Source organism: Nematostella vectensis, chromosome 2 (genome assembly GCF_932526225.1).
Source record: "Nematostella vectensis chromosome 2, jaNemVect1.1, whole genome shotgun sequence".
Classification (NCBI taxonomy): domain Eukaryota; kingdom Metazoa; phylum Cnidaria; class Anthozoa; order Actiniaria; family Edwardsiidae; genus Nematostella; species Nematostella vectensis.
In genome coordinates, this window is record NC_064035.1 from 6,999,174 (window position 1) to 7,017,485 (window position 18,312).

An 18,312-nucleotide genomic window follows, 5' to 3' on the forward strand; every position below is an offset into this window, starting at 1 on the left:
CTCTGAAAAGCTGTAAAATCACTTCAAAATGGCACTTTTTACCGTATGAATAGTGGCGAAAACAATGTTTTTCAGTGCGATCTCTCAAAATGTGATTTGTTTTGAACATTAGCTACTACGGGTTATTGTTTAGGAGATCGGATTTTGGCAGCTCGACAAACAGAACTTAATTTTCTAAAGACTATAGGCACTCTTTTTGAAAACTAAGAGTTGGGATTTTTTCTTGCGCGATCGGTAAAAACGCGTCAACTCTACGCCCCTCTGTCGTGAAAACGAGGTCGGTACCCCCATTTTTTATTACATTTTTTGAAAGCCCTTAACTTCAATATTGTTTATGCCAAGTTTAAAAAAATTCTGGTTTGTAGAAATATTTCAAGGAAATTACCTTAATGCAATGTCAACTAAATTGAGAATTACTGCATAAAAAAACTGTAACGTAAATGGGTCGGATCATTAGATATTTTAGGGGGTGCACATTTTCTTGAATGCACGCGGAGCACCTGTGTTCTTTCGCTGATCCATTGGCTTCTTGGGTTTCTCAGGTTGCTCAGGGATTTTTCTCGCTTTTGGAGAATTATTTTGGGGGGATGCGTGCCCTTCTTCCCCCTCCCCTCTCCCCAAAGTATCTTACAGTCTGTCCCTCAGCTTACAAGTCCCCTCCAAATGATGTGCTTAGACTACAGTATTTTGAGCAGAACTTTGCCCTAGGCGGGCCACCGACGGCAATTCAAATCATTCTTGTAGTTCGTAAGTCCTGGGAATCTACTCCAAATGCTCTGGTAGTTCTTAACGTATTGCAGTAAATATAATAAAACAGCTACAAGTTGCTGAGCTCTCTACAGAGTTTAACTGGTGTTGCTTGTCTTTAAAGCCCACGTGCTTTTAACATTGCCTTGAATCCTATAACAAAACATGAAATATTAACAAAAAAATGACAAGCGGAATTTGTCAGCACACGGTATGGAAATAAGTTTTGCAATTTTTCAGCCTTCTGAAACACGCTTTTCCCTTGAATGTTCACGCATCTCACCTGATTTATAATCTCGGCAACCTTCGCCACAACTTCACTTATCTGCTTCCCTCGAAAGCCAGTGGAGCCGCATGATGCCTTTGCTTGCTTAAGGTATATCATCAACTCAGGCCTGAAAACAGATAACAAATATTTTTTTAGAGAATCCTTAAACATTGAGAGTGTCAATACAGTATATTTAAAACAAAAACTGCATTGGTTTGGTTTGGTTTGACAGGCCACTTCAAACAAGTAACAGAGCTCTTTGAGTTTTTGTTCTCGAGTCATGGAATCTGAATATGTATTTCACCAAATCATACTACTTGTAATGTCAAAGTGGTGCGGTTATGGAAATGAGAGCTTTACCGTGAATAGGCTGGAAATGATTCCTTCAGAGCCACCATTAGCTTGTCAAACGACGAGTGCTTGTCATTGCGAGGTTTTTGTGGCTGACTAGCAGTCTCATCTCCCAGTGGAACAGGTTCCGTGGTAATCCCAGGAGGTGGGACAGGGTAGCTGGGTGTTACTTGGCCAATGTAACCTCCAATACCCGGGAACATGGGCACGGAAGAGTACTGTAGTGCCAGTAGCTCAGGTGGGAACAGAGGGTATACCACTCCTTGTTGCGCAGGATCGGAATGAGCCGGTATTACACTCATAGATTGCTGCGTGTGGTCCGTTGCCTTAAAACCATCAAAATCACTGGGTACTTCACCTTTTTTGGGGCTTATGTTGGCAATATGCACGATAGAATTTCCAAGTGTGTTATCACTTCCGAGTAGTGGTGCTTGGGGTTTCATGAGAGGGTTTTCCTTGGCTGTTGTAAGTCCTGCAGCATCCGCAGAAGGTTGCTCACAACCCCCTCCAGAATAGGCAAGTTCTGCTTCTGAGTCAAACAAGGAAAGGTGACTTGCAGCATGTGGTTTACACTTAAAGATAGTATCTTTTTTCGTTTTGGACTTGTTGCTTCCATTGACTGTTTGCCACTCTGACTCCATACTCATATGTTTTTGCTCCTTTTGTGCTTTTAAGAATACGCTGAAAAAGAACAGCAAAAACTGAAAGATTTAATGGCACAGAGACTTGATCGATAATTGATCAACAAGTACTACAAACTTATATTTTTGCTCGCAGTAATTTTCGCAGTTTTGTCGGCTTTACGCAAGCTTTTTTGGACCACTAGGAAAATTTGTTCAAAGTTTGCAACTTTTTGTTATTTATGGAGGCCCACGGCATAAACGATCTCACATGTTAGATGACCCTCTCAAGGGAGACCGCAGCTCGGCAACATTTTTCTTGCAAACAGTTTTATACGGAAATTATGAACAGTAATTATGAACAGGAAGGTTTTACCAATCAATAAAAGCATGGTGTGTATGGCATTCCGCGTACAGTAATGTTTGTATTTCTTGGTCATGAACAGGTTTTACTTTCCAAAGATAGAATGGCAAAATAGGGTGTGATAAGGCTTTGCATACCTGTTGTTTTGCTTATCAAGGGTTTCCAACTTAGCCTGCAGATCCTGCAAGCTCTTCTTGAGATGATCAATGTCACCACTCCTCTCCGCAGCCATCTGACGCATATTAAAGATAGTCACATCTTTCACGTTGTTCTTCTCGTTCGACGCAAAGAGCTCTTCCTCTCTCTGCTTCAGGTCTTTGCTCAATTGCTTGATTTCGTTGTCCTTGTGTTTCCTCAGCGTTTTCAGCTCCTTAGAAAGTTTCTGCAGAACAAAAAGTACAAAATTACACATATGGCTTCGACTTGTTATTCATCTTACATACAAATACATTAGGAAATAATTTGTTATCAATAGGGGCACAAGGTAGGATACAAAAACATTTGCAGCCGGGCATACTGTAGGCTTGAAAGAGAAATTGAAAAGATTAACAGAATAAGCAAACAAGGTTTTAAGACGACGACCGACAGTCCGAATTTCCGAATGTACTAAGCCCGTGTGATGGGGCAGATACGTCAACTCATTGGTTTAGGCAAGAAATAGGGTTGCCGTCTATCGTTCAGAAACATGTTAAAAGTCCCCTTTCATCTATGTGTTCACTTGCCTCAATTTCTATCTCCTGGTTCCTTATAACTTCCTTCATCTCATCACAAGCTTGCCTGTGATCCCTGTGTTCACGCACATTAGCATCAAGGCTGCTCACTAACTTCTCCTCTGCATCTTTTCGAGCGGCCACCTCACTGAGATACATCTGCCTGTGAGTCAACTCGGGGGCAGACAATTCCTCTCCCATCCAAACGTCAAACTCCTTTTGGAATGCTTCCTTTCTTGCAGTCACCTGTACATCTACGTTTACCATTTCAGGTTTACTTGTTTGTGAACTCTTAGTATTGGTAACCTTTTGGCGGGTTTGAGTGGCAACATGTTCACGCCTCTTGGTACTTATCTTAATGCCATGCCGCCGAGCCAGCTCTTCAAAACTAAATGCTATCTGTTCTCTGCAGTTCATTCTATGTGACTGAGCCACTTTTGGTGATTTTCCAACATTACTTTGCTCACTAGTTTGTCCACAAGACTTTTTGTTTGTAGAGCTTTTTGATCCAGAACTAACTTTAATTCCGCTCCTGTGTGCCAACTCCTCAAAAATATTACTTCTTAATTGTTTTGAGGGTAAGCCTGGCTTGCACTCATATTTGGGAGACTCTAAGTTTGAGCTCATAGAACCAGCATGTTTGGGTTCCTCCACCTTATAATCTCCAGAACTTCCTATCTTGATTCCACATTTCCTTGCAAACAATAGAAATTTGTCTTCAGTAAAAGTCAAGTCAATATCGTCATTGGAGACAGTTTGAATAGCCTGATCCTTAGTGAAACATTGCTGTTTACATGCCTTGGGTGAATCCGCAGAGTAGGACTGAAACCAATGGTTTGAGACATTGCTTCCCTCAGAAACAAACTCACAGTTATCAGCTACAGAAATAATATCTTTGCTGGACTTGGGCCATGTGCTCCTGTTTTCAGAGTAATCCAATTCATGTTTCTTCAGATTAGATGTGTTATTAAAATCACAGATATTAGTTCCCAGTGTCACAATTTTATTAGTATATTCGTACTCCTCCTTCACAAGCTTCTTTAGGAGGTTATCCACAATTTCATCAGCAATTAAATCAACACAATGTTCATAACTGTTTCCCCCCTCATTACCATACAATCCATGGGATGATTCTGACATTGGGCGGTGAGGGGAAGGTGAATCTTTGATCTTACTTCCAACAGAAGCTTTGGATTTGGCTGAAAAACAGACATTATTATTATTAGATTTTACATGTATCTAAATAGTGTTACATGTATAAATGGATTGCTTGACAATAATAAGACAATAATATTCATTTTTTAAGGAAGGCCAATCAAGGCACCATTTAATGCTCACCCAAAATGATGCATAACATCCATTTCCATCAGCTAATTCAAGCATGTAACCAATATACTTTCAATCAAATATTGTCCATAACATATTGGACTTCATTAGTAGATTATTATTTTGAAGTTTCCTTGCAAAATGCTGTATTTTCAATGAAAAACATTTAAAAAAATCGGTGGCATTCTTTAACTGCTTGTATGTAGCATTTTTACTTGTATTATGTCAAACAAAAGCACCCACCTCCTCTTCGAAAATCCCCACAACCCCCCCCCCCCCCCCCCCCTTCCTGTCTTCATCTTTCTCAGATAATGGGAGCAACAACTTGTTCGCTTCTTTGGTTTACATAACAGTAGCTATAGTATTGCCCTATAGGATCCAAATAACACTGATTTTATTTGTGGATCTTATCACAGAGTTCTGTTTCAGGAACTGAATTTATATAAATCAAATTCATCTTATCAGAACTTTGGTGGCTTTGAGATTATGAAATGTAACCAAAGTACAAACCTTGTTTTGGGGCTGGTTCCACTTTTATTCCATTCTTCTGGGCAAGAAGTTTAAAGAACTCATCCTTGGATTTCCCTCCGCTAATTGGCCTTTTTTTTACATGAGACTGGTAGACATCTCCATCACCATAGTACTCACACTGAGCGATGTTCTGATATCCAAGCTTCAAATCAGAACTTGCCACTTGAACTGGAACAAAATTTGATGTATTGCAGGAAACATAATTTACTGCTGTTAGCCCTTTCATCAACTTGATAATTGGTACTGGCGGTTCATAACTGCTGCTGTTTTCAGCCATAGTATATTCTGCTTGTGACTGATGGAAATCATTAGCTGTTGAAAACTGCAGTTCTGGCTTAACAAGACAGGAGTTTGTCACATTGGGTGGATGCCACAAGGGTAAAGCACCAGAGGATGTTGTTGGTATGTATGTCAGAGAGATCTGCATTTCCCTTAAAGGCTGGTAAGAATGGCAATTTGGGTCCATTCTGTTGGCATGAAAGGATAAAAATAAGGATGTGTGAAAACCCCACACTTGGAGTGCGGTTAACAGAGATAGAGAGGAAAGAAAATTGGAGCTGCTTTGTTCTTTTTTCTCTGCTTCCCTACTCTCTTGTCAGGAACATCGCCAGAATTTTCGAGGGGGGACTCCCCATAAATCACAAAAGTAGTCATATATGCTTGTCCTATCCCATAGGGGGCAAACTTCACCCAAGTACCATCCCCTTTTCATGGGTATCCCTGTATTGTATTGTGGTATCCCTGTATTGTGTTTGCATGGAGAATATTATGAAATACGTTTAACAATATACAATAAAGTTAAAAGAACCTCAAAAATCTCCAATTCCCCCCCCCTGGGGTGATGTACAGGCATATGTTTACACCTATTTCAAATAAGGTTGCACTTAGAGAATGTGTGTATCGTATCCCACAGTGATTCATGGGTATAAAGTAAATAAGCAAATAAGCGTAAATAAAATACAAATCCAGGTTTCAAAAGCTGTAGAATTCTTGTTCATGTTCTTATGAACATTGACAAGGCTTTCAGAAACAAGGATTCAGCCGTTTTTGTTTTTTGTTTTTTGCTACCCATGAACCACTGCAGGTTACAGAACATGGATTCTCGAGTGCAACCTTATTTGAAATATGTGTATATCATAAAGCAAAGGTCTAATGCCCTATCACATATCACGCTTCTACCAGAGTGAAGTTGGTTCCTTATTCGCAGTTCCTTTTTCGTCTGTTTCCTTATTCGTTCAGTTCCTTATTCAAATCCGGGGGGGGGGGGGGGGTACTTACATGATACCTTTTAATTCGAGTTGAAACAGTATTTAGGCATAACAGTTTATTCAGAACAAGTCCAACAGCATTTTCGTCGGGTAAATTTGGATGCTTTAACGTGCTCGCTGCTAAGCGGAGCTGTGAACATGAGACTCTATCTGCTACAAAAGGTCAAATTACGCAATGCGTGCAATCGCTTTCACAAATGAATCTAGCAAAAGAGAGGAAATCTACCTCTCATCTAATAAATATATTTGTATCTTGGGCTTTCTTTCCAAACGCATTAATATATTTAGTGGAGAAATATTCACGCTTTACTTGACTACGTACGCGTGTAGAAGGAATTTGACCTTGCTAACAAAACCACAATTTGACAGATAGTGCTTGTTGTCAATTAACACCTTGGCTACTAGATATGGCTCTGACAAAACAAATAGATTAGTGCAGTGACACGAATAGGGAACTGTTCCTTATTCAAGTTAGTTTTCGCGAATAAGGAAATGGAATCTCCCAACGTCCGATTTCGTTTTACGACTTATCCGAATAAGGAATAGACTATGAAGAGGATTGTCAGTGTTTGCTCATCATTTCTTAATAAAGGAAAGGAAATATCATAACGCCCGATTTCGCTTTAACGACTCCTTTCGAAAGAGTTCTCGAAAAAGGAAATGGTATTTCATAACTCCCGATCTCGTTTTAACTACTTATCCGAATAAGGAATAGACTAAAAAGAGGGTCGTTTATGTTTTCTAAACATTTTTCGAATAAGGAAATGGTATTTCATAACGCCTGATTTCGTTTTACCTACTTAGGAATAGACTAAAGAGAGGGTCGTTTGTGTTTTCTAAACATTTCTCGAATAAGGAAATGGTAATTCATAACTCCCGATCTCGTTTTAACTACTTATCCGAATAAGGAATAGACTATAAAGAGGGTTTTTCTATATTTTCTAAACATTTCTCGAATTTCTCGAATAAGGAAATGGAATTTCATAACGCCCGATCTCGTTTTAACTACTTATCCGAATAAGGAATAGACTAAAAAGAGGGTCGTTAGTGTTTTCTAAACAATTCTCGAGAAAGGAAATGGTATTTCATAACGCCTGATTTCTTCTTAAATATTTATTCCAATAAGGAATCTACTTTAAAGAGGATTGTTAGTATTTTCTCACAATTTGTTTAGAGGAGTATATTCGCGCTTTACTTGACTACGTACGTATGTCGCGTGAATTTGACCTTGCTAACAAAACCACCATTTGATAGATAGTACTTGTTGTCAATTAACACCTTGGCTACTAGATATGGCTCTGACAAAACAAATAGATTAGTGCAGTGACACGAATAGGGAACTGTTCCTTATTCAAGTTAGTTTTCGCGAATAAGGAAATGGAATCTCCCAACGTCCGATTTCGTTTTACGACTTATCCGAATAAGGAATAGACTATGAAGAGGATTGTCAGTGTTTGCTCATCATTTCTCAATAAAGGAAAGGAAATATCATAACGCCCGATTTCGCTTTAACGACTCCTTTCGAAAGAGTTCTCGAAAAAGGAAATGGTATTTCATAACTCCCGATCTCGTTTTAACTACTTATCCGAATAAGGAATAGACTAAAAAGAGGGTCGTTAATGTTTTCTAAACATTTCTCGAATAAGGAAATGGTATTTCATAACGCCTGATTTCGTTTTACCTACTTATCCGAATAAGGAATAGACTAAAGAGAGGGTTCTTTAGTATTTTCTAAACATTTCTTTAATAAGGAAATGGTATTTTATAACGCCTGATTTCTTTTTAAATAATTTTTCGAATAAGGAATCTACTTTAAAGAGGATTGTTAGTATTTTCTCACAATTTGTTTAGAGGAGTATATTCGCGCTTTACTTGACTACGTACGTATGTCATGTGAATTTGACCTTACTAACAAAACCACAATTTGATAGATAGTACTTGTTGTCAATTAACACCTTGGCTACTAGATATGGCTCTGACAAAACAAATAGATTAGTGCAGTGACACGAATAGGGAACTGTTCCTTATTCAAGTTAGTTTTCGCGAATAAGGAAATGGAATCTCCCAACGTCCGATTTCGTTTTACGACTTATCCGAATAAGGAATAGACTATGAAGAGGATTGTCAGTGTTTGCTCATCATTTCTCAATAAAGGAAAGGAAATATCATAATGCCCGATTTCGCTTTAACGACTCCTTTCAAAAGAGTTCTCGAAAAAGGAAATGGTATTTCATAACTCCCGATCTCGTTTTACGACTTATCCGAATAAGGAATAGACTATGAGGAGGATTGTCAGTGTTTGCTCATCATTTCTCAATAAAGGAAATGAAATTTCATAACTCCCAATTTCGCTTTAACTACTTATCAGAATAAGGAATAGACTAAAAAGAGGGTCGTTTATGTTTTCTAAACATTTCTCGAATAAGAAAATGGAATTTCATAACGCCCGATCTCGTTTTACGACTTATCCGAATAAGGAATAGACTAAAGAGAGGGTTCTTTAGTATTTTCTTAACATTTCTCGAATAAGGAAATGGTATTTCATAACGCCTGATTTCGTTTTAACTACTTATCCAAATAAGGAATAGACTAAAAAGAGGGTCGTTTGTGTTTTCTAAACATTTCTCGAATAAAGAAATGGAATTTTATAACGCCCGATATCGTTTTACGACTTATCCGAATAAGGAATAGAGAAAGAGAGGGTTCTTTAGTATTTTCTAAACATTTCTCGAATAAGGAAATGGTATTTCATAACGCCTGATTTCGTTTTAACTACTTATCCGAATAAGGAATAAACTATGAAGAATATTGTCAGTGTTTGTGTGTTTTGTGAAATACCATTTCCTTATTCGAGAAATGTTTAGAAAACACAAACGACCCTCTTTTTAGTCTGTTCCTTATTCGGATAAGTAGGTAAAACGAAATCAGGCGTTATGAAATACCATTTCCTTATTCGAAAAATGTTTAGAAAACATAAACGACCCTCTTTTTAGTCTATTCCTTATTCGGATAAGTAGTTAAAACGAGATCGGGAGTTATGAAATACCATTTCCTTATTCGAGAAATGTTTAGAAAGTACTAAAGAACCCTCTTTTTAGTCTGTTCCTTATTCGGATAAGTAGGTAAAACGAAATCAGGCGTTATGAAATACCATTTCCTTATTCGAAAAATGTTTAGAAAACATAAACGACCCTCTTTTTAGTCTATTCCTTATTCGGATAAGTAGTTAAAACGAGATCGGGAGTTATGAAATACCATTTCCTTATTCGAGAAATGTTTAGAAAGTACTAAAGAACCCTCTTTTTAGTCTGTTCCTTATTCGGATAAGTAGGTAAAACGAAATCAGGCGTTATGAAATACCATTTCCTTATTCGAAAAATGTTTAGAAAACATAAACGACCCTCTTTTTAGTCTATTCCTTATTCGGATAAGTAGTTAAAACGAGATCGGGAGTTATGAAATACCATTTCCTTATTCGAGAAATGTTTAGAAAGTACTAAAGAACCCTCTCTTTACTCTATTCCTTATTCGGATAAGTCGTAAAACGAAATCGGACGTTGGGAGATTCCATTTACTTATTCGAGAAATGTTTAGAAAATATAAAAAACCCTCTTTTTAGTCTATTCCTTATTCGGATAAGTAGTTAAAACGAGATCGGGAGTTATGAAATACCATTTCCTTTTTCGAGAACTCTTTCGAAAGGAGTCGTTAAAGCGAAATCGGGCGTCATGATATTTCCTTTCCTTTATTGAGAAATGATGAGCAAACACTGACAATCCTCTTCATAGTCTATTCCTTATTCGGATAAGTCGTAAAACGAAATCGGACGTTGGGAGATTCCATTTCCTTATCCGCGAAAACTAACTTGAATAAGGAACAGTTCCCTATTCGTGTCACTGCACTAATCTATTTGTTTTGTCAGAGCCATATCTAGTAGCCAAGGTGTTACTTGACAACAAGCACTATCTGTCAAATTGTGGTTTTGTTAGCAAGGTCAAATTCCTTCTACACGCGTACGTAGTCAAGTAAAACGTGAATATTTCTCCTCTAAATATATTAATGCGTTTGAAAAGAAAGCCTAAGATACAAATACATTTATTAGATGAGAGGTAGATTTCCTCTCTTTTGCTAGATTCATTTGTGAAAGCGATTGCACGCATTGCGTAATTTGACCTTTTGTAGCAGATAGAGTCTCATGTTCACAGCTCCGTTAAAGCATCCAAATTTACCCGACGAAAATGCTGTTGGACTTGTTCTGAATAAACTGTTATGCCTAAATACTGTTTCAACTCGAATTAAAAGGTATCATGTAAGTACCCCCCCGGATTTGAATAAGGAACTGAGCGAATAAGGAAACAGACGAAAAAGGAACTGCGAATAAGGAACTAACTTCACTCTGGTCACGCTTCTACCTTGCCAATTTGGATTGGGCTATGAGCCAATATCTGGACCTGAGTAAAGCTGGGACAGTACTGCTACATGGCAAAAGCATTCTTATAAAATAAAATATTGAGCTTTGATGTGCCAAGTAAAATGCCATATTTCTTAAGTATGCTTTGATTCGGGAGCAACACAAACTCCACATCAAGTCAATTTTTACTTCTTGCAACAAGAATCATTTAGTAAGTTACAGTATAGTAGTTTTACAGAATCAATTCAAGTGTTTCGATTCAATTTAGCCACCGAGTCAGTACAATTTTTTCAGGTTGCAATAGCGCAAATTTCAAGTGAAAGCTTTTATTTTAATATTTCTAGTTTTTTTTTTCCTTCTAACTATCGATCATCACGAGCCTGATACGAAGCGATACCCTTCAACACTCTCAGTACTATAATGACTGTTAACAAGGCCTAAACGAAAAGCTTTAAAAGCAACAAATAGAAACCTCAAAGTAACTTAGAGCACTTGAAGTTAATGCTTTTTTGACTCGAGGGGTGAAAAGTTGATTCAATAGTAAAACCTGAATGATTGAGACTTTATCACACGCGTAGACTTCAGCAGCAGCGAAACTACAAAATGTGTTTTAAAACTTTCACTGAGTTGCGGTAAAACAATTTACCTTTTGCTTCCTGGTCTCGTTTTAGTTCATTGAGCCGATGGTACAGACGACAGCATTCCGCCTTCTACGGGTTGTTTCTACTCGACCAGCCACTCGTGAATGAAGTCGCTACTTGACAAAGGTCGTGTTGTTTTTGAGGGGCGGGAATTTCCCGCCAATGGATACCACGTGACCATATACTGAAGTTAGGAGGGGAGGGGTGGTTATTAAATTTCTATGATTTGGAACCTAGATAGACATAATAGGCAGATGAAATACCCATACCAAAATAATGATTAAGACTGATTGCTTGAGAACTTAAAGCAAAATCATTCGCCAGTTCCTTTATAAATATATCTGTTTTAAATATTTTAGAAAATTTGAAATCGTTTTTACAGGTCTCAATGATATTTTTTGGCAGGGCACACATTTTTTATTTCTTTTATAGGAACCTTTAAAATCGTACCAAAAGAGGCTGTAGGTGTAAAATTTTATGTAAGAATATTTTTTGGCAAATTATTGGTTGAATCTATAAATAATAACTTAATTAAATATTTGGCTTATCTGCCTTGAATTGACATACACAAGAACAGTCCCAGGCATAAAGCCACCTCTCACTATTATTCACTATTAAAGTTTATTGCTTTGTGAATGAAAAAGTTAAAAGCTTATATTACAAATTTAAAATTCTACAAACATAGTCTACTAACAGCAAGTTACTGTATAAATAAAATGTTATACATTCTCATTTGATTTTTAGCCTTTAATTGACACAGCGCTACTTGAAAAAGGGATAAAAAGTTCCATTCTGTAAATTCTAAAGAACAAATAAGCTTTACAGCTGGGGATGGGGTGGAGGAGAGATGGCGTTCCCTAGACTTAACTGTTAGGATAATGGTCATACCCTTTGGGTTTCTTTTAATCATGTAGATGAGCATACTTTACCAAAATCCTAGGAATAGCCACCCCCCCACCCCCAAATCAGCAGAAGCTACATACAGTGGAGCCTGGATTTTACTAGGTGCCTTGGGAGAAAGAAAATATATCGTAAAATCGAGGTATTGTTAAAGAGGTCCTCGATTTTACAATATAAAGGAAAACCCTTTGAAAATATCATTGTAGCGAGGTCAAGTTAATTATCAACTTTTACGAAATAATATTATTGTAACTGTACTCTGGGTAAGACTGTACAGTTACTCTCTGTAAGACTTTAATCTCCATGTAACAAGATCTGTCAAGTCAAGAAAATCGATTAACTGTACTGTACATGTGTGGTGTATCAAGTTTTACTCTCTTTCTTGATAGACAGAATTAGTAATATCATTGTACCAAGGTCAAAATTACGCTTGGGAAAACAGATTTTTATAGTAAAATCAAGAATATTGTTGTATCCAATATATTAGATCGAGGTTATTTTTCAAACAATTCACTGTATTTCCGCCGGGAGAAAGGAACATCATCGTAAAATTGAGGTTATCATAAAATCCAGAATTGTAATATCCAGGTTCCGCTGTATAATATATATTTACTTGGACACTCAGTGCATTTGATGCATTTTAATGCACTGAGTACTCAAGTGATTGTATAACAGCAACTGTCAAGTCTAGCACTATTTTGGCTCCCGGTGAAAGATTTCAACTGGAATATAATATATATTATTACAATGACAAAGAATAAAATCTTCTGCATGAATTCTCTTTCAGCTTTCAGGTTTCATAAATTTCCCTTGCACAAATATCCTGGGAACATCAATATTCTCTTTTTTGTTTACAGTTCTTTTTTCAACATACTTATTCATTAGTACTACAAAGCCTGCCTTTTTAAAAAGCACTTCTAAGTCATCTGTAAAAAAAGTAAAGGAAAAGTTATGAGGACACAAATAGGAAGTTGATTAGGTTTTTGTTCATCTCCGAAACCTCCCCCACATAACTTATTTTTGTACACTTCCTTAGTACCAAGTTCACAATGATGCCACAAATATTCCTTTAACTTCATGTCCCAATACAAAATTAACTACCTCATCATGCTTTTATCTACCCATGGTTTCTTAGGTTATAGAACTGCTATTTGCCAATCTCAATTTGGTATTTCACACTGACAACCTTTAAAATAGGTGTATATGGAAAATAGCTACATTTAAATCATTCAGATATCTTCAAATGTCTTGCTATACCTTGAGAAAAATAAAAGGCTCTTGTTCCATCTTGACGAACATAGAACTGTTCTGACAGCTTGTGTCCAGGAGCAAATCTCAACATGGCATGGTCATAAAGTCCATAATCACGCAATAATAGTAAGCCCCCAGGCTTGAGAACCTGTAAAAAAGATAATATGGTAGTACCCAATTTTGTTCATATGTAGTATTGACAAGTATTTTAAGTAATTGTGAAAAAGACCATATAACAGTGCTGTACACTGCCCTGATTACTATAGCACCATTATGAAACACTGTCAAGACTGTAATTAACTAAGCTGTTCAAGCCAAGCACATAGCAAGGTGTAGTTGCAGGGCCACACCCACCTCCACCCCCCAAAAGCTGTCTTTTCCTATTTTCCTATTGAAGAATAGCCTAATTTTAGGTGTGATATATATGCCTCATTCCCTCAGTAAATCCTGCCACATGTCGGCAGCCATGGTACATGGTACCAAGGTTCAAGTTATACAAAAATCATTAATTAATGGCTATAAACAAAAATATGGGTCATTATGCTGCAAAAATTGAGGATCAGAACAGTAAAAGAGAATAGGACTACAAAAATTGTTGTACCTTGAAGATATTGAGCAAAGCAGTAATCATTTTATCAGGGTGAATTGCTGATAACACGAATATCAAGGTAGCAATATCAACACTGCACGCAGGAATGTTTTCAAGTAGATCATCTTTAGTCAGATCACATTGAAATGCATTCACTTTTGCCTCATCATAGAAGGGGCTCTCCTGTAAAATGAGAAAAATGTAACGCTTATGAGATTAGGAGATGTAAGGGGATTGGCTTACAATCGATTTCATTGTTGTCCATGAAGTAAGGGGGTTCACAAGGGGTAAGGGGGGTCAAATATTATTATTCGATGCCTTGTGTAGGATCTTTATCTTGTATGATATTAAAAACAAAAACAAATGGATTAAGGTGTCAAAAAATCTACAAATAGGTTAATGCTGTGGACTTAAAAGCAATCCTCATGCAAGTAAATTGAAGACATCTGAAACTTGTTAATGTCTTTATTTCTTGGACAACATAAATGGATAATAAACAACCTACCTTAACAAAATTAACAGCCCTAGGTGAGAAGTCACAAGCATGGAAATAAAAATTATAGCCCTCTTCCAGCAAGGGGTTGATGAGGTTTCCTACCCCACAACCAGCTTCAAGAAGAACTTTTTCATTTAACTTTTCATCCTAAATAATAACAAAACAAAATTAGAAACAACCCATTTACAAAACAGGAATTTTCACTATGATACTAAAACAGAAAACATTCCGACATTTCACAGAACTTTTATTTTAATTGTTACTTTGACCAATCATATGGTGAGTAGCCTGTAATGCAACGTGAACATGTGAATGTTCTCACCCTAAATCCCAAAATAGCTTAAACTGCTTTTTCTCGTGTCGTGTCGTCAGCCAACTAAATTTCCACTTGCCTTTCACCTAACAACATTCAAAGCTCGCCTTGACAACATGCTGTTGTGACGTCCAAACTTATAGTTTTTATGCAAAAAATCATTGACAAACTACTGGCATTCAACGGTTAACTGGGCAGTGCAGTACATTCACTCAAAATATAAAGCGAAACCCAATCCTCAATAGTCAGTGTTTCTCCCACTGGTCACCAAAGTTTATGGATTGGTATATCTCTTATACATTATAAGCTTTTTGTATGAGTTTTTAACTTAGTGAAATAACATAATAAAATTAATTGTAATTTCTTGTTTGTTCTTTATGAACTTCTTTTGGGGTTATTCTTGCAGCACCTTCCTATTTAAATAAAGACGAATGATCCCAAGTTTCTAAGAGGTGTCTGGGAGGTTCCACAGAGGTAATAATCTGCAATTATTAGTTATTTTGCAAATCCATGAGCTTTGATCTTGTGTGACCTTTTCTGATCCCATTTAGTGTCGGATCGAGGTCTGGTGATAAGAGAGCATATTTCCATGGCTATTTCCATAATCCATGGTCGTGTTTATCTGAATCACTAACAACTGAACCTAACCTCCACGTTGAGTAACTCAGTGAATTCTCTTGTTGTCCAACGCCTGTCCTTGAAAAAGTTTGTTGAATTTCTCTTGTAAAACAAATCCCAGTTTTTACGAGCATCTTGCTCTAACTTGTTTCTTTTGAATTCTGAAATACAGGAAGTGTCTCGTTCAAGTTTTTGTTTCTCTTCGTCTGTTAAAACTCTGGGGTATAGACCTTGTATAGAAGACTCCGTCTCATTTTGAATGTCTCTAATGTCTTTTCCTTCCGCCATCTTGAACTAGGATCCGGTTACGCTCCGTTATTTGCTAACACAGGTAGCCCAAAATCAATGTTGTTAAAAAAAAACATATATAAAAAAGAACAAGTCAAGAAGAAGAAAAAATCAAATCAAAACTGTATCTTGAACAATAAGTCGGTAAAACATTTTAAGCATTTTTTTATATAAGTCTTATTATAGTTGAGTATGATAGAATACCCAGAGTGCATTTCTGGAGGAAAATCGGAAGGCAGTGTCCCGTGAGCCTTTGCATGCGCGATAAGCGGCGTGAACGAAGTTTGGACTTTGAAGAAAAAGCCATCACAATGAGTGAAGAAAATAAGGTATTTTGACATTGCTCAGCTTTTATAAGATGCAGCAAATAGATGTAACGCGATTCATGTTATTCTAATCTGTTTATTTGTGTGATTTCTCGATAGGAAGTAAAGCCAGAGTCGGAGCACATCAACTTGAAAGTCATGGGTTCGGTAAGATCTTTACTTGACACTCGCGATAATTTTGCTCGAAAATATACCCAACCAAAGTCAATCAAGACTAGACTTGTGTGCAATTTTCTTTTCTCGGATTTAAAATAGGTTTTACTTTGTAAAAGTACTCTATTTACACATTTGCTGAGCTAGTTCATGCAGTAAATTCTATTCATCACAAGTTCTATCAAACATGACATTGTATGCTCGAATGGATTGTTTGACATTTGCGGAACATGTGAATACTTCCAAAGCCTCACAGATTTGCTCTCCGCTCATCTTAATTTGCACTCTTCGATTATTTCGGTGTCTTCTTGTGTTGGTGATCGAGACATTGACGTTTCTACCGCGGTTTAATAAATCATTCGGTCTAATACCATTTGGCGGGAGATTGTCCACGTGGTGTCTTGCCATCAAATTCCAATATGATCTTAGTTTCCCTGATAATGTCTTGCTTATAAACTTAAATTTGTATTTCAGGATAACTCCGAGGTCCATTTCAAAATAAAGAAGACCACACAGTTGAAAAAATTGAAGGCAGCCTATTGTGACAGACAGGTTAGTTGTTTACTTATCTATCCCATTATGACAGGTTTTCAAAAACACTGAAATAGTGTTAATCACAAATAAGGGCACTTAATATCACACCAAAAATGACTATCATATCCCCATCTTTTTCTAAAAGAAGAAGAGTCCATAACTTCCCACCCCGGAAACATTCAAATAACAAACTCTTAAAGTTATTATTGGTAAAAATTATCATTAGTGAAGATGTTGACTAGCCAATTCATTTCGCTTTGATTATTACGATACCATCAGACCTATGCACAACCTCAACCTCACCCCACTAAATTAGGGTTTTAAAGTCAAATCTTGATAATCACAACAATACAGCAGGGGTTGGACATTCTATTTGATTTGTAGGATTAACCTTTTTAATATTTTTTTCCAGGGTGTTCAGATGAACTCAGTACGATTTCTTTTCGATGGACAAAGAATAAATGATGATCAAACTCCTAAACAGGTTAGTTTATTTTGTGAAGGAAAAACACATAATTGATCATATAGCCGTGCTCTGATTGGTCAATTCAGAACATATCCTCATCAGAGTTTATAACCCCCCATACTCCTAAAAATATACCCCAACAATCCAAGGGAGAGATGATCTCATTTTCATTTTCAAGATATGCGATTAGAATAACTGTTGACAAACATCAACCTTGATTTCTTATCAACTTGCAGACATACAGTATGTATGAACTCAGAAACATTTGTCACCAAAATTCTACAATTCTAATGTACTTTTTGCAATTTTGTGCTATTTCAGCTTGAAATGGAAGATGATGATGTAATTGAAGTATACCAAGAGCAGACAGGTGGATTATGAGGAGAGGTGCATTCCCTGAGTTCAATACAAACTGTACATTAGAAACATACTGCAACAGCATTGCTACCATGCCAAGATCTGCACTTTCCCAGGATTGTTGATATAGGCGAACATTTTCTAGCTGGCAGGACCATGGATTGCCATTTTATCTGCATATTTTTTTTTTATGTTTGTAATGTTGATGTTGTAGTTCTATCAAATGACAATAATAAGAAGTATGCTCATCTTATGATGAGGAGCAAATTCTGCACCACTTATGTTTGAATATCCATTTTGTAATAAATTAAGACTACATGTTTTTCTTTCATTTATTATATGTTCTTTGAATTTCCCTTCATCCAAACCAAATGCTTTTTAAAGGACGTATCAAAAGAACAATCTGGTTGCAGAATTTCTCCTTGTATCTCTTTATCTTAACATTGTTACCTCTAAGTCAGTATATATATTTTTCATTTTGACTATTGAGTAAAGTGATTTATTCAAGTTTCTTATTGGTGTTGTTATGTTAGCACAGACTATGCCTTGTGAGAAGAATCATTACCTCGTGTATTATGGTATTCTGTTCTTCCAAAGCAGTGAAGCATACTGGGAAATTTTGGTTTCTGAAAATAGGTTACAACCACTATTTAAATCCATTGACCCCTCAACCAGCCTTTTCAAACTTTGAGGAGTACCAATAATATGGCAGTACAGTTCTTGGGCAGTCTAAGGGGTAGTCCTGATAATATGCATCCAAACATCTGGCTGCCTGTTGGCCCTC

At 36.8% G+C, this 18,312-nt stretch overlaps 3 protein-coding genes across 4 annotated transcripts; 1 reads left to right on the forward strand and 2 right to left on the reverse strand.

Moving 5' to 3' along the window:
• Positions 1 to 345: 345 nt before the first annotated feature.
• On the reverse strand, positions 346 to 11,704 carry LOC116601529. Of its 2 annotated transcripts, none has more exons than XM_032362425.2 (7): positions 11,243 to 11,704; positions 4,897 to 5,085; positions 3,073 to 4,259; positions 2,488 to 2,732; positions 1,376 to 2,047; positions 1,031 to 1,142; positions 346 to 900 (listed from the first exon to the last, which is right to left on the reverse strand). In XM_032362425.2, exons 3-7 carry the CDS (start codon positions 4,198 to 4,200, stop codon positions 883 to 885), a joined length of 2,175 nt encoding a protein of 724 aa, XP_032218316.1. In that variant the 5' UTR covers positions 4,201 to 4,259; positions 4,897 to 5,085; positions 11,243 to 11,704; the 3' UTR covers positions 346 to 882. The 2 variants fall into 2 exon arrangements, with proteins under 2 accessions (XP_032218316.1, XP_032218315.1); XM_032362424.2 differs by having other exon boundaries at positions 4,897 to 5,384.
• Positions 11,705 to 11,839: 135 nt separating this feature from the next.
• LOC5517975 (tRNA N(3)-methylcytidine methyltransferase METTL6) lies at positions 11,840 to 15,723 on the reverse strand. Its single transcript, XM_001637915.3, has 5 exons — positions 15,435 to 15,723; positions 14,483 to 14,620; positions 13,990 to 14,160; positions 13,395 to 13,536; positions 11,840 to 13,063 (listed from the first exon to the last, which is right to left on the reverse strand). The coding sequence occupies exons 1-5, from the start codon at positions 15,690 to 15,692 to the stop codon at positions 12,921 to 12,923; spliced, it is 852 nt and encodes a 283-aa protein (XP_001637965.1). The 5' UTR covers positions 15,693 to 15,723; the 3' UTR covers positions 11,840 to 12,920.
• Positions 15,724 to 15,910: 187 nt separating this feature from the next.
• On the forward strand, positions 15,911 to 18,035 carry LOC5517976 (small ubiquitin-related modifier 1). The gene is made up of 5 exons (XM_001637850.3): positions 15,911 to 16,021; positions 16,118 to 16,165; positions 16,646 to 16,723; positions 17,118 to 17,189; positions 17,493 to 18,035. The coding sequence occupies exons 1-5, from the start codon at positions 15,950 to 15,952 to the stop codon at positions 17,550 to 17,552; spliced, it is 330 nt and encodes a 109-aa protein (XP_001637900.2). The 5' UTR covers positions 15,911 to 15,949; the 3' UTR covers positions 17,553 to 18,035.
• The last annotated feature ends 277 nt before the right edge of the window (positions 18,036 to 18,312 follow it).

Bases quoted from the DNA above. Each gene is read 5' to 3' on its own strand.
- LOC5517976 (XM_001637850.3), top strand. From the start codon at position 15,950: ATGCGCGATAAGCGGCGTGAACGAAGTTTGGACTTTGAAGAAAAAGCC. The intron at 16,724-17,117 runs GTTAGTTGTTTA...ATTTTTTTCCAG, and splicing joins CAGCCTATTGTGACAGACAG to GGTGTTCAGATGAACTCAGT. The intron at 17,190-17,492 runs GTTAGTTTATTT...GTGCTATTTCAG, and splicing joins ATGATCAAACTCCTAAACAG to CTTGAAATGGAAGATGATGA.
- LOC5517975 (XM_001637915.3), bottom strand. From the start codon at position 15,692: ATGGCGGAAGGAAAAGACATTAGAGACATTCAAAATGAGACGGAGTCT. The intron at 14,621-15,434 runs GTTAGGTTCAGT...GTTATTATTTAG, and splicing joins CTGAGTTACTCAACGTGGAG to GATGAAAAGTTAAATGAAAA. The intron at 13,537-13,989 runs GTACAACAATTT...TCTTTTTTACAG, and splicing joins CTTTGCTCAATATCTTCAAG to GTTCTCAAGCCTGGGGGCTT.
- LOC116601529 (XM_032362424.2), bottom strand. From the start codon at position 5,383: ATGGACCCAAATTGCCATTCTTACCAGCCTTTAAGGGAAATGCAGATC. The intron at 2,733-3,072 runs GCAAGTGAACAC...TTTGTTCTGCAG, and splicing joins ACCAGGAGATAGAAATTGAG to AAACTTTCTAAGGAGCTGAA. The intron at 1,143-1,375 runs GTAAAGCTCTCA...ATCTGTTTTCAG, and splicing joins TCATTTCCAGCCTATTCACG to GCCTGAGTTGATGATATACC.